The 16,866-nt window shown below is 51.2% G+C and overlaps 1 protein-coding gene across 1 annotated transcript in view; it reads left to right on the top strand.

Annotated features, from left to right (window-relative positions):
• LOC135373595 (mucin-19-like) overlaps window positions 1–16,866 on the top strand; it is a 41,575-nt gene that overhangs the window by 24,388 nt on the left and 321 nt on the right. Inside the window, exons 2-55 of the mRNA XM_064606692.1 lie at window positions 576–676; window positions 822–914; window positions 1,061–1,153; window positions 1,291–1,390; window positions 1,527–1,626; window positions 1,736–1,864; window positions 2,029–2,100; window positions 2,486–2,620; window positions 2,723–2,815; window positions 2,962–3,052; window positions 3,461–3,527; window positions 3,665–3,765; window positions 3,902–4,002; window positions 4,140–4,239; window positions 4,378–4,478; window positions 4,624–4,716; window positions 4,861–4,953; window positions 5,100–5,191; window positions 5,330–5,430; window positions 5,568–5,668; window positions 6,053–6,167; window positions 6,283–6,383; window positions 6,551–6,621; window positions 6,996–7,096; window positions 7,234–7,334; window positions 7,720–7,834; window positions 7,950–8,050; window positions 8,199–8,289; window positions 8,427–8,527; window positions 8,642–8,764; window positions 8,936–9,002; window positions 9,379–9,479; window positions 9,616–9,715; window positions 9,853–9,953; window positions 10,125–10,191; window positions 10,568–10,668; window positions 10,817–10,907; window positions 11,045–11,145; window positions 11,555–11,621; window positions 11,998–12,098; window positions 12,405–12,572; window positions 12,955–13,047; window positions 13,398–13,499; window positions 13,609–13,737; window positions 13,884–13,976; window positions 14,147–14,213; window positions 14,590–14,690; window positions 14,837–14,929; window positions 15,092–15,163; window positions 15,549–15,640; window positions 16,015–16,115; window positions 16,253–16,353; window positions 16,526–16,592; window positions 16,731–16,831. Of these exons, the coding sequence (XP_064462762.1) occupies window positions 576–676; window positions 822–914; window positions 1,061–1,153; window positions 1,291–1,390; window positions 1,527–1,626; window positions 1,736–1,864; window positions 2,029–2,100; window positions 2,486–2,620; window positions 2,723–2,815; window positions 2,962–3,052; window positions 3,461–3,527; window positions 3,665–3,765; window positions 3,902–4,002; window positions 4,140–4,239; window positions 4,378–4,478; window positions 4,624–4,716; window positions 4,861–4,953; window positions 5,100–5,191; window positions 5,330–5,430; window positions 5,568–5,668; window positions 6,053–6,167; window positions 6,283–6,383; window positions 6,551–6,621; window positions 6,996–7,096; window positions 7,234–7,334; window positions 7,720–7,834; window positions 7,950–8,050; window positions 8,199–8,289; window positions 8,427–8,527; window positions 8,642–8,764; window positions 8,936–9,002; window positions 9,379–9,479; window positions 9,616–9,715; window positions 9,853–9,953; window positions 10,125–10,191; window positions 10,568–10,668; window positions 10,817–10,907; window positions 11,045–11,145; window positions 11,555–11,621; window positions 11,998–12,098; window positions 12,405–12,572; window positions 12,955–13,047; window positions 13,398–13,499; window positions 13,609–13,737; window positions 13,884–13,976; window positions 14,147–14,213; window positions 14,590–14,690; window positions 14,837–14,929; window positions 15,092–15,163; window positions 15,549–15,640; window positions 16,015–16,115; window positions 16,253–16,353; window positions 16,526–16,592; window positions 16,731–16,831 (5,254 nt within the window). The remainder of the gene's footprint in view (window positions 1–575; window positions 677–821; window positions 915–1,060; window positions 1,154–1,290; window positions 1,391–1,526; window positions 1,627–1,735; window positions 1,865–2,028; window positions 2,101–2,485; window positions 2,621–2,722; window positions 2,816–2,961; window positions 3,053–3,460; window positions 3,528–3,664; window positions 3,766–3,901; window positions 4,003–4,139; window positions 4,240–4,377; window positions 4,479–4,623; window positions 4,717–4,860; window positions 4,954–5,099; window positions 5,192–5,329; window positions 5,431–5,567; window positions 5,669–6,052; window positions 6,168–6,282; window positions 6,384–6,550; window positions 6,622–6,995; window positions 7,097–7,233; window positions 7,335–7,719; window positions 7,835–7,949; window positions 8,051–8,198; window positions 8,290–8,426; window positions 8,528–8,641; window positions 8,765–8,935; window positions 9,003–9,378; window positions 9,480–9,615; window positions 9,716–9,852; window positions 9,954–10,124; window positions 10,192–10,567; window positions 10,669–10,816; window positions 10,908–11,044; window positions 11,146–11,554; window positions 11,622–11,997; window positions 12,099–12,404; window positions 12,573–12,954; window positions 13,048–13,397; window positions 13,500–13,608; window positions 13,738–13,883; window positions 13,977–14,146; window positions 14,214–14,589; window positions 14,691–14,836; window positions 14,930–15,091; window positions 15,164–15,548; window positions 15,641–16,014; window positions 16,116–16,252; window positions 16,354–16,525; window positions 16,593–16,730; window positions 16,832–16,866) is intronic.

Here is a 16,866-nt window from a genome sequence, read left to right as displayed (position 1 = left end):
CAAGCAGATCAGGAGAAAGATGAGTGAGAATGGTTGATTTTGAAGAAGCGCTACGATTAGTCAATAGAAATCCAGAAAAGGGTAATCTTGGATAGAAAACAAGAGCTTGAAATGAAAACAATCAGTGGGAATGGACGGTAGAAACGAAGGGCTGGGAATGGTCGGTAGCAAACAGGCGGTAGGAATGGTAGGTAGAAGAGTGCTATCAACGTTCGATAGAAAACAAGCGCCAGGATCGGTTGCAACCTGCGTGCACGTCAACTCGCAACGGAACTGGAACACATCATGCGGCCTCTCAGCAAATCTCCGCCGACAACAGCAACGACAAATATGTCACTGGTGGCCACACGACAGATCAGCGCGCAGGCCTCAGGCAGCCCGGGAGTTCCCCTCTAAGCTCCCCTCTGAGCCCTATTCGCTTGGCTGGATCAACCAGAGGTGAGCTTCTAAGGCTTCATGAGTTGGACATCTTTCTCATGGGTACATATGAACGCTATTGCCCTAGCTTCTTTCATGAAACTTTCACAATGGGGTGAAGTTTGTTTCGTCAAAATTTTAACCATGCATCTCCCCAGTTCCATAGCGAACGCGACGCCATCCCTAGTGCAGGCTCCAGGGAGTTCGACGCCTCGAGGCTCCTCTCTGGGCCCTATTTGAGTGGCTGGATCCACCAGAGGTGAGCTTCTAAGGCTTCATGAGTTGGACCTCTTTCTCACGGGTACATACGAATGCTATCGCCTCAAGTTTCTTTCATCAAACTTTCACAATGGGGTGAAGTGTGTTTGATCAGAATTTTAACCATGCCTCTCCTCGTTCCATAGTCAACGCGACGCCATCCCTAGTGCAGGCTCCAGGGAGTTCGACGCCTCGAGGCTCCTCTCTGGGCCCTATTTGAGTGGCTGGATCCACCAGAGGTGAGCTTCTAAGGCTTCATGAGTTGGACCTCTTTCTCACGGGTACATACGAATGCTATCGCCCCAAGTTTCTTTCATCAAACTTTCACAATCGGGTGAAGTGTGTTTGATCAAAATTTTAACCATGCATCTCTCCATTTCCATAGCGAACGCGACGCCATCCCTAGTGCAGGCTCCAGGGAGTTCGAAGCCTCCAGACTCCCCTCTGGGACCTGTTTGCGTGGCTGGATCCCCCAAAGGTGAGCTTCTAAGGCTTCATGAGTTGGACCTCTCTCTCACGGGTACATACGAATGCTATCGCCCCTAGCTTCTTTCATGAAACTTTCACAATCGGTGAACTTTGTTTGGTCAAAATTTTAACCATGCATCTCCCTAGTTCCATAGCGAACGCGACGCCATCCCTAGTGCAGGCTCCAGGGAGTTCGACTCCTCCAGGCTCCTCTCTGGGTCCTGTTGGCGTGCTGGATCCCCCAAAGGTGAGCTTCTAAGGCTTCATGAGTTGGACCACTTTCTCACGGGCACATACGAATGCTATCGCCCCTAGCTTCTTTCATGAAACTTTCACAATCGGTGAACTTTGTTTGGTCAAAATTTAACCATGCATCTCCCTAGTTCCATAGTGAACGCGACGCCATCCCTAGTGCAGGCTCCAGGGAGTTCGAAGCCTCCAGGCTCCCTCTGGGCCCTGTTTGCGTGGCTGGATCCCCCAAAGGTGAGCTTCTAAGGCTTCATGAGTTGGACCACTTTCTCACGGGCACATACGAATGCTATCGCCCCTAGCTTCTTTCATGAAAGTTTCACAATCGGTGAACTTTGTTTAGTCAAAATTTTAACCATGGATCTCCCTAGTTCCATAGTGAACGCGACGCCATCCCTAGTGCAGGCTCCAGGGAGTTCGAAGCCTCCAGACTCCTGTCTGGGACCTGTTTGCGTGGCTGGATCCACCAAAGGTGAGCTTCTAAGGCTTCATCAGTTGGACCACTTTCTCACGGGGACATACGAATGTTATCGCCCTAGCTTCTTTCATGAAACTTTCACAATCGGTGAACTTTGTTTGGTCAAAATTTAACCATGCATCTCCCTAGTTTCATAGTGAACGCGACGCTATCCCTAGTGCAGGCTCCAGGGAGTTCGACTCCTCCAGGCTCCTCTCTGGGTCCTGTTGGCGTGGCTGGATCCACCAGAGGTGAGCTTCTAAGGCTTCATGAGTTGGACCTCTCTCTCACGGGTACATACGAATGCTATCGCCCCTAGCTTCTTTCATGAAACTTTCACAATGGGGCGAAGTTTGTTTGGTCAAAATTTTAACCATGCATCTCTCCAGTTCCATAGCGAACGCGACGCCATCCCTTGTACAGGCTCCAGGGAGTTCGACGCCTCGAGGCTCCTCTCTGGGCCATATTTGCGTGGCTGGATCCACCAGAGGTGAGCTTCTAAGGCTTCATGAGTTGGACCACTTTCTCACGGGCACATACGAATGCTATCGCACCTAGCTTCTTTCATGAAACTTTCACAATGTGGTGAAGTGTGTTTGGTCAGAATCTTAACCATGCATCTCCCCAGTTCCATAGAGAACGCGACGCCATCCCTAGTGCAGGCTCCAGGGAGTTCGAAGCCTCCAGACTCCCCTCTGGGACCTGTTTGCGTGGCTGGATCCCCCAAAGGTGAGCTTCTAAGGCTTCATGAGTTGGACCTCTTTCTCACGGGTACATACGAATGCTATCGCCCCTAGCTTCTTTCATGAAACTTTCACAATCGGTGAACTTTGTTTGGTCAAATTTTAACCATGCATCTCCCTAGTTCCATAGTGAACGCGACGCCATCCCTAGTGCAGGCTCCAGGGAGTTCGACTCCTCCAGGCTCCTCTCTGGGACCTGTTGGCGTGGCTGGATCCACCAGAGGTGAGCTTCTAAGGCTTCATGAGTTGGACCACTTTCTCACGGGCACATACGAATGCTATCGCACCTAGCTTCTTTCATGAAACTTTCACAATGTGGTGAAGTGTGTTTGGTCAGAATCTTAACCATGCATCTCCCCAGTTCCATAGAGAACGCGACGCCATCCCTAGTGCAGGCTCCAGGGAGTTCGACTCCTCCAGGCTCCTCTCTGGGTCTGTTGGCGTGGCTGATCCACCAGAGGTGAGCTTCTAAGGCTTCATGAGTTGGACCACTTTCTCACGGGGACATACGAATGTTATCGCCCCTAGCTTCTTTCATGAAACTTTCACATTGTGGTGAAGTGTGTTTGGTCAGAATCTTAACCATGCACCTCCCCAGTTCATATAGAACGCGACGCCATCCCTAGTGCAGGCTCCAGGGAGTTCGAAGCCTCCAGGCTCCCCTCTGGGACCTGTTTGCGTGGCTGGATCACCAGAGGTGAGCTTCTAAGGCTTCATGAGTTGGACCACTCTCTCACGGGCACATACGAATGCTATCGCACCTAGCTTCTTTCATGAAACTTTCACAATGTGGTGAAGTGTGTTTGGTCAGAATCTTAACCATGCATCTCCCAGTTCCATAGAGAACGCGACGCCATCCCTACTGCAGGCTCCAGGGAGTTCGAAGCCTCCAGACTCCCCTCTGGGACCTGTTTGCGTGGCTGGATCCCCCAAAGGTGAGCTTCTAAGGCTTCATGAGTTGGACCTCTTTCTCACGGGCACATACGAATGCTATCGCCCCTAGCTTCTTTCATGAAAGTTTCACAATCGGTGAACTTTGTTTAGTCAAAATTTTAACCATGGATCTCCCTAGTTCCATAGTGAACGCGACGCCATCCCTAGTGCAGGCTCCAGGGAGTTCGACTCCTCCAGGCTCCTCTCTGGGTCCTGTTGGCGTGGCTGGATCCACCAGAGGTGAGCTTCTAAGCTTCATGAGTTGGACCTCTCTCTCACGGGTACATACGAATGCTATCGCCCTAGCTTCTTTCATGAAACTTTCACAATGTGCTGAAGTGTGTTTGGTCAGAATCTTAACCATGCATCTCCCCAGTTCCATTGAGAACGCGACGCCATCCCTAGTGCAGGCTCCAGGGAGTTCGAAGCCTCCAGACTCCTGTCTGGGACCTGTTTGCGTGGCTGGATCCCCCAAAGGTGAGCTTCTAAGGCTTCATCAGGTGGACCACTTTCTCACGGGGACATACGAATGTTATCGCCCCTAGCATCTTTCATGAAACTTTCACAATCGGTGAACTTTGTTTGGTCAAAATTTTAACCATGCATCTCCCTAGTTCATAGTGAACGCGACGCCATCCCTAGTGCAGGCTCGAGGGAGTTCGAAGCCTCCAGACTCCCCTCTGGGACCTGTTTGCGTGGCTGGATCCCCCAAAGGTGAGCTTCTAAGGCTTCATGAGTTGGACCTCTTTCTCACGGGCACATACGAATGCTATCGCCCCTAGCTTCTTTCATGAAAGTTTCACAATCGGTGAACTTTGTTTAGTCAAAATTTTAACCATGGCATCTCCCTAGTTCCATAGTGAACGCGACGCCATCCCTAGTGCAGGCTCCAGGGAGTTCGACTCCTCCAGGCTCCTCTCTGGGTCCTGTTGGCGTGGCTGGATCCACCAGAGGTGAGCTTCTAAGGCTTCATGAGTTGGACCTCTCTCTCACGGGTACATACGAATGCTATCGCCCTAGCTTCTTTCATGAAACTTTCACAATGTGCTGAAGTGTGTTTGGTCAGAATCTTAACCATGCATCTCCCCAGTTCCATAGAGAACGCGACGCCATCCCTAGTGCAGGCTCCAGGGAGTTCGAAGCCTCCAGACTCCTGTCTGGGACCTGTTTGCGTGGCTAGATCCCCCAAAGGTGAGCTTCTAAGGCTTCATCAGGTGGACCTCTTTCTCACGGGGACATACGAATGCTATTGCCCCTAGCTTCTTTCATGAAACTTTCACAATCGGTGAACTGTGTTTGGTCAGAATCTTAACCATGCATCTCCCTAGTTCATAGTGAACGCGACGCTATCCCTAGTGCAGGCTCGAGGGAGTTCGAAGCCTCCAGGCTCCTCTCTGGGTCCTGTTGGCGTGGCTAGATCCACCAGAGGTGAGCTTCTAAGGCTTCATGAGTTGGACCTCTCTCTCACGGGTACATACGAATGCTATCGCCCCTAGCTTCTTTCATGAAACTTTCACAATGGGGCTGAAGTTTGTTTGGTCAGAATCTTAACCATGCATCTCCCAGTTCCATAGCGAACGCGACGCCATCCCTTGTACAGGCTCCAGGGAGTTCGACGCCTCGAGACTCCTCTCTGGGCCCTATTTGCGTGGCTGATCCACCAGAGGTGAGCTTCTAAGGCTTCATGAGTTGGACCTCTTTCTCACGGGCACATACGAATGCTATCGCCCCTAGCTTCTTTCATGAAACTTTCACAATGTGCTGAAGTGTGTTTGGTCAGAATCTTAACCATGCATCTCCCCAGTTCCATAGAGAACGCGACGCCATCCCTAGTGCAGGCTCCAGGGAGTTCGAAGCCTCCAGACTCCTGTCTGGGACCTGTTTGCGTGGCTGGATCCCCCAAAGGTGAGCTTCTAAGGCTTCATCAGTTGGACCACTTTCTCACGGGGACATACGAATGTTATCGCCCCTAGCATCTTTCATGAAACTTTCACAATCGGTGAACTTTGTTTGGTCAAAATTTTAACCATGCATCTCCCTAGTTTCATAGTGAACGCGACGCTATCCCTAGTGCAGGCTCCAGGGAGTTCGACTCCTCCAGGCTCCTCTCTGGGTCCTGTTGGCGTGGCTGGATCCACCAGAGGTGAGCTTCTAAAGCTTCATGAGTTGGACCTCTCTCTCACGGGTACATACGAATGCTATCGCCCCTAGCTTCTTTCATGAAACTTTCACAATGGGGCGAAGTTTGTTTGGTCAAAATTTTAACCATGCATCTCTCCAGTTCCATAGCGAACGCGACGCCATCCCTTGTACAGGCTCCAGGGAGTTCGACGCCTCGAGGCTCCTCTCTGGGCCTATTTGCGTGGCTGGATCCACCAGAGGTGAGCTTCTAAGGCTTCATGAGTTGGACCACTTTCTCACGGGCACATACGAATGCTATCGCACCCAGCTTCTTTCATGAAACTTTCACAATGTGGTGAAGTGTGTTTGGTCAGAATCTTAACCATGCATCTCCCCAGTTCCATAGAGAACGCGACGCCATCCCTAGTGCAGTCTCCAGGGAGTTCGAAGCCTCCAGGCTCCCCTCTGGGACCTGTTTGCGTGGCTGGATCCCCCAAAGGTGAGCTTCTAAGGCTTCATGAGTTGGACCTCTTTCTCACGGGCACATACGAATGCTATCGCCCCTAGCTTCTTTCATGAAACTTTCACAATCGGTGAACTTTGTTTGGTCAAAATTTTAACCATGCATCTCCCTAGTTCCATAGTGAACGCGACGCCATCCCTAGTGCAGGCTCCAGGGAGTTCGACTCCTCCAGGCTCCTCTCTGGGTCCTGTTGGCGCGGCTGAATCCACCAGAGGTGAGCTTCTAAAGCTTCATGAGTTGGACCACTTTCTCACGGGCACATACGAATGCTATCGCACCTAGCTTCTTTCATGAAAGTTTCACATTGTGGTGATGTGTGTTTGGTCAGAATCTTAACCATGCACCTCCCCAGTTCCATATAGAACGCGACGCCATCCCTAGTGCAGGCTCCAGGGAGTTCGAAGCCTCCAGGCTCCCCTCTGGGCCTGTTTGCGTGGCTGGATCCCCCAAAGGTGAGCTTCTAAGGCTTCATGAGTTGGACCTCTTTCTCACGGGCACATACGAATGCTATCGCCCCTAGCTTCTTTCATGAAAGTTTCACAATCGGTGAACTTTGTTTAGTCAAAATTTAACCATGCATCTCCCTAGTTCCATAGTGAACGCGACGCCATCCTTAGTGCAGGCTCCAGGGAGTTCGACTCCTCCAGGCTCCTCTCTGGGTCCTGTTGGCGTGGCTGAATCCACCAGAGGTGAGCTTCTAAGCTTCATGAGTTGGACCACTTTCTCACGGGCACATACGAATGCTATCGCCCCTAGCTTCTTTCATGAAACTTTCACAATGTGCTGAAGTGTGTTTGGTCAGAATCTTAACCATGCATCTCCCCAGTTCCATAGAGAACGCGACGCCATCCCTAGTGCAGGCTCCAGGGAGTTCGAAGCCTCCAGACTCCTGTCTGGGACCTGTTTGCGTGGCTGGATCCCCCAAAGGTGAGCTTCTAAGGCTTCATCAGTTGGACCACTTTCTCACGGGGACATACGAATGTTATCGCCCCTAGCATCTTTCATGAAACTTTCACAATCGGTGAACTTTGTTTGGTCAAAATTTTAACCATGCATCTCCCTAGTTTCATAGTGAACGCGACGCTATCCCTAGTGCAGGCTCCAGGGAGTTCGACTCCTCCAGGCTCCTCTCTGGGTCCTGTTGGCGTGGCTGGATCCACCAGAGGTGAGCTTCTAAAGCTTCATGAGTTGGACCTCTCTCTCACGGGTACATACGAATGCTATCGCCCCTAGCTTCTTTCATGAAACTTTCACAATGGGGCGAAGTTTGTTTGGTCAAAATTTTAACCATGCATCTCTCCAGTTCCATAGCGAACGCGACGCCATCCCTTGTACAGGCTCCAGGGAGTTCGACGCCTCGAGGCTCCTCTCTGGGCCCTATTTGCGTGGCTGGATCCACCAGAGGTGAGCTTCTAAGGCTTCATGAGTTGGACCACTTTCTCACGGGCACATACGAATGCTATCGCACCTAGCTTCTTTCATGAAACTTTCACAATGTGGTGAAGTGTGTTTGGTCAGAATCTTAACCATGCATCTCCCCAGTTCCATAGAGAACGCGACGCCATCCCTAGTGCAGGCTCCAGGGAGTTCGAAGCCTCCAGACTCCCCTCTGGGACCTGTTTGCGTGGCTGGATCCCCCAAAGGTGAGCTTCTAAGGCTTCATGAGTTGGACCTCTTTCTCACGGGCACATACGAATGCTATCGCCCCTAGCTTCTTTCATGAAACTTTCACAATCGGTGAACTTTGTTTGGTCAAAATTTTAACCATGCATCTCCCTAGTTCCATAGTGAACGCGACGCCATCCCTAGTGCAGGCTCCAGGGAGTTCGACTCCTCCAGGCTCCTCTCTGGGTCCTGTTGGCGTGGCTGAATCCACCAGAGGTGAGCTTCTAAAGCTTCATGAGTTGGACCACTTTCTCACGGGCACATACGAATGCTATCGCACCTAGCTTCTTTCATGAAACTTTCACATTGTGGTGAAGTGTGTTTGGTCAGAATCTTAACCATGCACCTCCCCAGTTCCATATAGAACGCGACGCCATCCCTAGTGCAGGCTCCAGGGAGTTCGAAGCCTCCAGGCTCCCCTCTGGGACCTGTTTGCGTGGCTGGATCCCCCAAAGGTGAGCTTCTAAGGCTTCATGAGTTGGACCTCTTTCTCACGGGCACATACGAATGCTATCGCCCCTAGCTTCTTTCATGAAACTTTCACAATCGGTGAACTGTGTTTGGTCAAAATTTTAACCATGCATCTCCCTAGTTCCATAGTGAACGCGACGCCATCCCTAGTGCAGGCTCCAGGGAGTTCGACTCCTCCAGGCTCCTCTCTGGGTCCTGTTGGCGTGGCTGGATCCACCAGAGGTGAGCTTCTAAGGCTTCATGAGTTGGACCACTTTCTCACGGGCACATACGAATGCTATCGCCCCTAGCTTCTTTCATGAAACTTTCACAATGTGGTGAAGTTTGTTTGGTCAGAATTTAACCATGCATCTCCCAGTTCCATAGAGAACGCGACGCCATCCCTAGTGCAGGCTCCAGGGAGTTCGACTCCTCCAGGCTCCTCTCTGGGTCCTGTTGGCGTGGCTGGATCCCCCAAAGGTGAGCTTCTAAGGCTTCATGAGTTGGACCACTTTCTCACGGGGACATACGAATGTTATCGCCCCTAGCTTCTTTCATGAAACTTTCACAATCGGTGAACTTTGTTTGGTCAAAATTTTAACCATGCATCTCCCTAGTTTCATAGTGAACGCGACGCTATCCCTAGTGCAGGCTCCAGGGAGTTCGACTCCTCCAGGCTCCTCTCTGGGTCCTGTTGGCGTGGCTGGATCCACCAGAGGTGAGCTTCTAAAGCTTCATGAGTTGGACCTCTCTCTCACGGGTACATACGAATGCTATCGCCCCTAGCTTCTTTCATGAAACTTTCACAATGGGGCGAAGTTTGTTTGGTCAAAATTTTAACCATGCATCTCTCCAGTTCCATAGCGAACGCGACGCCATCCCTTGTACAGGCTCCAGGGAGTTCGACGCCTCGAGGCTCCTCTCTGGGCCCTATTTGCGTGGCTGGATCCACCAGAGGTGAGCTTCTAAGGCTTCATGAGTTGGACCTCTTTCTCACGGGTACATACGAATGCTATCGCCCCTAGCTTCTTTCATGAAACTTTCACAATCGGTGAACTTTGTTTGGTCAAAATTTTAACCATGCATCTCCCTAGTTCCATAGTGAACGCGACGCCATCCCTAGTGCAGGCTCCAGGGAGTTCGACTCCTCCAGGCTCCTCTCTGGGTCCTGTTGGCGTGGCTGGATCCACCAGAGGTGAGCTTCTAAAGCTTCATGAGTTGGACCACTTTCTCACGGGCACATACGAATGCTATCGCCCCTAGCTTCTTTCATGAAACTTTCACAATGTGGTGAAGTTTGTTTGGTCAAAATTTAACCATGCATCTCCCAGTTCATAGTGAACGCGACGCCATCCCTAGTGCAGGCTCCAGGGAGTTCGACTCCTCCAGGCTCCTCTCTGGGTCCTGTTGGCGTGGCTGGATCCACCAGAGGTGAGCTTCTAAAGCTTCATGAGTTGGACCTCTCTCTCACGGGTACATACGAATGCTATCGCCCTAGCTTCTTTCATGAAACTTTCACAATGTGCTGAAGTGTGTTTGGTCAGAATCTTAACCATGCATCTCCCCAGTTCCATAGAGAACGCGACGCCATCCCTAGTGCAGGCTCCAGGGAGTTCGAAGCCTCCAGGCTCCTGTCTGGGACCTGTTTGCGTGGCTGGATCCCCCAAAGGTGAGCTTCTAAGGCTTCATCAGTTGGACCACTTTCTCACGGGGACATACGAATGTTATCGCCCCTAGCATCTTTCATGAAACTTTCACAATCGGTGAACTTTGTTTGGTCAAAATTTTAACCATGCATCTCCCTAGTTTCATAGTGAACGCGACGCTATCCCTAGTGCAGGCTCCAGGGAGTTCGACTCCTCCAGGCTCCTCTCTGGGTCCTGTTGGCGTGGCTGGATCCACCAGAGGTGAGCTTCTAAAGCTTCATGAGTTGGACCTCTCTCTCACGGGTACATACGAATGCTATCGCCCCTAGCTTCTTTCATGAAACTTTCACAATGGGGCGAAGTTTGTTTGGTCAGAATTTTAACCATGCATCTCTCCAGTTCCATAGCGAACGCGACGCCATCCCTTGTACAGGCTCCAGGGAGTTCGAAGCCTCGAGGCTCCTCTCTGGGCCCTATTTGCGTGGCTGGATCCACCAGAGGTGAGCTTCTAAGGCTTCATGAGTTGGACCACTTTCTCACGGGCACATACGAATGCTATCGCCCCTAGCTTCTTTCATGAAACTTTCACAATCGGTGAACTTTGTTTGGTCAAAATTTTAACCATGCATCTCCCTAGTTCCATAGTGAACGCGACGCCATCCCTAGTGCAGGCTCCAGGGAGTTCGACTCCTCCAGGCTCCTCTCTGGGTCCTGTTGGCGTGGCTGAATCCACCAGAGGTGAGCTTCTAAAGCTTCATGAGTTGGACCACTTTCTCACGGGCACATACGAATGCTATCGCACCTAGCTTCTTTCATGAAACTTTCACAATGTGGTGAAGTGTGTTTGGTCAGAATCTTAACCATGCATCTCCCCAGTTCCATATAGAACGCGACGCCATCCCTAGTGCAGGCTCCAGGGAGTTCGAAGCCTCCAGGCTCCCCTCTGGGACCTGTTTGCGTGGCTGGATCCCCCAAAGGTGAGCTTCTAAGGCTTCATGAGTTGGACCACTTTCTCACGGGCACATACGAATGCTATCGCCCCTAGCTTCTTTCATGAAACTTTCACAATCGGTGAACTTTGTTTGGTCAAAATTTTAACCATGCATCTCCCTAGTTCCATAGTGAACGCGACGCCATCCCTAGTGCAGGCTCCAGGGAGTTCGACTCCTCCAGGCTCCTCTCTGGGTCCTGTTGGCGTGGCTGGATCCACCAGAGGTGAGCTTCTAAAGCTTCATGAGTTGGACCTCTCTCTCACGGGTACATACGAATGCTATCGCCCTAGCTTCTTTCATGAAACTTTCACAATGGGGCTGAAGTGTGTTTGGTCAGAATCTTAACCATGCATCTCTCCAGTTCCATAGAGAACGCGACGCCATCCCTAGTGCAGGCTCCAGGGAGTTCGAAGCCTCCAGGCTCCTCTCTGGGACCTGTTTGCGTGGCTGGATCCCCCAAAGGTGAGCTTCTAAGGCTTCATCAGTTGGACCTCTTTCTCACGGGGACATACGAATGCTATCGCCCCTAGCTCTTTCATGAAACTTTCACAATCGGTGAACTTTGTTTGGTCAAAATTTTAACCATGCATCTCCCTAGTTTCATAGTGAACGCGACGCCATCCCTAGTGCAGGCTCCAGGGAGTTCGACTCCTCCAGGCTCCTCTCTGGGTCCTGTTGGCGTGGCTGGATCCACCAGAGGTGAGCTTCTAAGGCTTCATGAGTTGGACCTCTCTCTCACGGGTACATACGAATGCTATCGCACCTAGCTTCTTTCATGAAACTTTCACAATGTGGTGAAGTGTGTTTGGTCAGAATCTTAACCATGCATCTCCCCAGTTCCATAGAGAACGCGACGCCATCCCTAGTGCAGGCTCCAGGGAGTTCGACGCCTCCAGGCTCCTCTCTGGGACCTGTTTGCGTGGCTGGATCCCCCAAAGGTGAGCTTCTAAGGCTTCATGAGTTGGACCACTTTCTCACGGGCACATACGAATGCTATCGCCCCTAGCTTCTTTCATGAAACTTTCACAATCGGTGAACTTTGTTTGGTCAAAATTTTAACCATGCATCTCCCTAGTTCCATAGTGAACGCGACGCCATCCCTAGTGCAGGCTCCAGGGAGTTCGACTCCTCCAGGCTCCTCTCTGGGTCCTGTTGGCGTGGCTGGATCCACCAGAGGTGAGCTTCTAAAGCTTCATGAGTTGGACCACTTTCTCACGGGCACATACGAATGCTATCGCCCCTAGCTTCTTTCATGAAACTTTCACAATGTGTGACGTGTGTTTGGTCAGAATCTTAACCATGCATCTCCCCAGTTCCATAGAGAACGCGACGCCATCCCTAGTGCAGGCTCCAGGGAGTTCGAAGCCTCCAGGCTCCTCTCTGGGTCCTGTTTGCGTGGCTGGATCCCCCAGAGGTGAGCTTCTAAGGCTTCATGAGTTGGACCACTTTCTCACGGGCACATACGAATGCTATCGCCCCTAGCTTCTTTCATGAAACTTTCACAATCGGTGAACTTTGTTTGGTCAAAATTTAACCATGCATCTCCCAGTTCCATAGTGAACGCGACGCCATCCCTAGTGCAGGCTCCAGGGAGTTCGACTCCTCCAGGCTCCTCTCTGGGTCCTGTTGGCGTGGCTGGATCCACCAGAGGTGAGCTTCTAAGGCTTCATGAGTTGGACCTCTTCTCACGGGTACATACGAATGCTATCGCCCCTAGCTTCTTTCATGAAACTTTCACAATGGGTGAAGTTTGTTTGGTCAAAATTTTAACCATGCATCTCCCAGTTCCATAGAGAACGCGACGCCATCCCTAGTGCAGGCTCCAGGGAGTTCGACGCCTCCAGGCTCCTCTCTGGGTCCTGTTTGCGTGGCTGGATCCACCAGAGGTGAGCTTCTAAGGCTTCATGAGTTGGACCACTTTCTCACGGGCACATACGAATGCTATCGCACCCAGCTTCTTTCATGAAACTTTCACAATGTGGTGAAGTGTGTTTGGTCAGAATCTTAACCATGCATCTCCCCAGTTCCATAGAGAACGCGACGCCATCCCTAGTGCAGGCTCCAGGGAGTTCGAAGCCTCCAGACTCCCCTCTGGGACCTGTTTGCGTGGCTGGATCCCCCAAAGGTGAGCTTCTAAGGCTTCATGAGTTGGACCTCTTTCTCACGGGCACATACGAATGCTATCGCCCCTAGCTTCTTTCATGAAACTTTCACAATCGGTGAACTTTGTTTGGTCAAAATTTAACCATGCATCTCCCTAGTTCCATAGTGAACGCGACGCCATCCCTAGTGCAGGCTCCTCTCTGGGTCCTGTTGGCGTGGCTGAATCCACCAGAGGTGAGCTTCTAAAGCTTCATGAGTTGGACCACTTTCTCACGGGCACATACGAATGCTATCGCACCTAGCTTCTTTCATGAAACTTTCACATTGTGGTGAAGTGTGTTTGGTCAGAATCTTAACCATGCACCTCCCCAGTTCCATATAGAACGCGACAGCCATCCCTAGTGCAGGCTCCAGGGAGTTCGAAGCCTCCAGGCTCCCCTCTGGGACCTGTTTGCGTGGCTGGATCCCCCAAAGGTGAGCTTCTAAGGCTTCATGAGTTGGACCACTTTCTCACGGGCACATACGAATGCTATCGCCCCTAGCTTCTTTCATGAAAGTTTCACAATCGGTGAACTTTGTTTAGTCAAAATTTTAACCATGGATCTCCCTAGTTCCATAGTGAACGCGACGCCATCCCTAGTGCAGGCTCCAGGGAGTTCGACTCCTCCAGGCTCCTCTCTGGGTCCTGTTGGCGTGGCTGGATCCACCAGAGGTGAGCTTCTAAGGCTTCATGAGTTGGACCACTTTCTCACGGGCACATACGAATGCTATCGCACCTAGCTTCTTTCATGAAACTTTCACAATGTGGTGAAGTGTGTTTGGTCAGAATCTTAACCATGCATCTCCCCAGTTCCATAGAGAACGCGACGCCATCCCTAGTGCAGGCTCCAGGGAGTTCGACTCCTCCAGGCTCCTCTCTGGGACCTGTTGGCGTGGCTGGATCCACCAGAGGTGAGCTTCTAAGGCTTCATGAGTTGGACCACTTTCTCACGGGGACATACGAATGTTATCGCCCCTAGCATCTTTCATGAAACTTTCACAATCGGTGAACTTTGTTGGTCAAAATTTTAACCATGCATCTCCCTAGTTTCATAGTGAACGCGACGCTATCCCTAGTGCAGGCTCCAGGGAGTTCGACTCCTCCAGGCTCCTCTCTGGGTCCTGTTGGCGTGGCTGGATCCACCAGAGGTGAGCTTCTAAAGCTTCATGAGTTGGACCTCTCTCTCACGGGTACATACGAATGCTATCGCCCCTAGCTTCTTTCATGAAACTTTCACAATGGGGCGAAGTTTGTTTGGTCAAAATTTTAACCATGCATCTCTCCAGTTCCATAGCGAACGCGACGCCATCCCTTGTACAGGCTCCAGGGAGTTCGACGCCTCGAGGCTCCTCTCTGGGCCCTATTTGCGTGGCTGGATCCACCAGAGGTGAGCTTCTAAGGCTTCATGAGTTGGACCTCTTTCTCACGGGTACATACGAATGCTATCGCCCCTAGCTTCTTTCATGAAACTTTCACAATCGGTGAACTTTGTTTGGTCAAAATTTTAACCATGCATCTCCCTAGTTCCATAGTGAACGCGACGCCATCCCTAGTGCAGGCTCCAGAGAGTTCGACTCCTCCAGGCTCCTCTCTGGGTCCTGTTGGCGTGGCTGGATCCACCAGAGGTGAGCTTCTAAGGCTTCATGAGTTGGACCACTTTCTCACGGGCACATACGAATGCTATCGCACCTAGCTTCTTTCATGAAACTTTCACATTGTGGTGAAGTGTGTTTGGTCAGAATCTTAACCATGCATCTCCCCAGTTCCATAGAGAACGCGACACCATCCCTAGTGCAGGCTCCAGGGAGTTCGAAGCCTCCAGGCTCCCCTCTGGGACCTGTTTGCGTGGCTGGATCCCCCAAAGGTGAGCTTCTAAGGCTTCATGAGTTGGACCACTTTCTCACGGGGACATACGAATGTTATCGCCCCTAGCATCTTTCATGAAACTTTCACAATCGGTGAACTTTGGTCAAAATTTTAACCATGCATCTCCCTAGTTTCATAGTGAACGCGACGCTATCCCTAGTGCAGGCTCCAGGGAGTTCGACTCCTCCAGGCTCCTCTCTGGGTCCTGTTGGCGTGGCTGGATCCACCAGAGGTGAGCTTCTAAAGCTTCATGAGTTGGACCTCTCTCTAACCGGTACATACGAATGCTATCGCCCCTAGCTTCTTTCATGAAGCTTTCACAATGGGGCGAAGTTTGTTTGGTCAAAATTTTAACCATGCATCTCTCCAGTTCCATAGCGAACGCGACGCCATCCCTTGTACAGGCTCCAGGGAGTTCGACGCCTCGAGGCTCCTCTCTGGGCCATATTTGCGTGGCTGGATCCCCCAAAGGTGAGCTTCTAAGGCTTCATGAGTTGGACCACTTTCTCACGGGCACATACGAATGCTATCGCACCTAGCTTCTTTCATGAAACTTTCACAATGTGGTGAAGTGTGTTTGGTCAGAATCTTAACCATGCATCTCCCCAGTTCCATAGAGAACGCGACGCCATCCCTAGTGCAGGCTCCAGGGAGTTCGAAGCCTCCAGACTCCCTCTGGGACCTGTTTGCGTGGCTGGATCCCCCAAAGGTGAGCTTCTAAGGCTTCATGAGTTGGACCTCTTTCTCACGGGTACATACGAATGCTATCGCACCTAGCTTCTTTCGTGAAACTTTCACAATCGGTGAACTTTGTTTGGTCAAATTTTAACCATGCATCTCCCTAGTTCCATAGTGAACGCGACGCCATCCCTAGTGCAGGCTCCAGGGAGTTCGACTCCTCCAGGCTCCTCTCTGGGTCCTGTTGGCGTGGCTGAATCCACCAGAGGTGAGCTTCTAAAGCTTCATGAGTTGGACCTCTTCTCACGGGCACATACGAATGCTATCGCCCCTAGCTTCTTTCATGAAACTTTCACAATGTGCTGAAGTGTGTTTGGTCAGAATCTTAACCATGCATCTCCCCAGTTCCATAGAGAACGCGACGCCATCCCTAGTGCAGGCTCCAGGGAGTTCGAAGCCTCCAGACTCCTGTCTGGGACCTGTTTGCGTGGCTGGATCCCCCAAAGGTGAGCTTCTAAGGCTTCATCAGTTGGACCACTTTCTCACGGGGACATACGAATGTTATCGCCCCTAGCATCTTTCATGAAACTTTCACAATCGGTGAACTTTGTTTGGTCAAAATTTTAACCATGCATCTCCCTAGTTTCATAGTGAACGCGACGCTATCCCTAGTGCAGGCTCCAGGGAGTTCGACTCCTCCAGGCTCCTCTCTGGGTCCTGTTGGCGTGGCTGGATCCACCAGAGGTGAGCTTCTAAAGCTTCATGAGTTGGACCTCTCTCTCACGGGTACATACGAATGCTATCGCCCCTAGCTTCTTTCATGAAACTTTCACAATGGGGCGAAGTTTGTTTGGTCAAAATTTTAACCATGCATCTCTCCAGTTCCATAGCGAACGCGACGCCATCCCTTGTACAGGCTCCAGGGAGTTCGACGCCTCGAGGCTCCTCTCTGGGCCCTATTTGCGTGGCTGGATCCACCAGAGGTGAGCTTCTAAGGCTTCATGAGTTGGACCACTTTCTCACGGGCACATACGAACGCTATCGCACCTAGCTTCTTTCATGAAACTTTCACAATGTGGTGAAGTGTGTTTGGTCAGAATCTTAACCATGCATCTCCCCAGTTCCATAGAGAACGCGACGCCATCCCTAGTGCAGGCTCCAGGGAGTTCGAAGCCTCCAGACTCCCCTCTGGGACCTGTTTGCGTGGCTGGATCCCCCAAAGGTGAGCTTCTAAGGCTTCATGAGTTGGACCTCTTT

The sequence above is a fragment of the Ornithodoros turicata genome, unplaced genomic scaffold (genome assembly GCF_037126465.1).
Source record: "Ornithodoros turicata isolate Travis unplaced genomic scaffold, ASM3712646v1 Chromosome26, whole genome shotgun sequence".
NCBI classification, from domain to species: domain Eukaryota; kingdom Metazoa; phylum Arthropoda; class Arachnida; order Ixodida; family Argasidae; genus Ornithodoros; species Ornithodoros turicata.
Note: the sequence above shows the minus strand (reverse complement) of the source record. Positions and strands in the feature narration are given on the sequence as shown.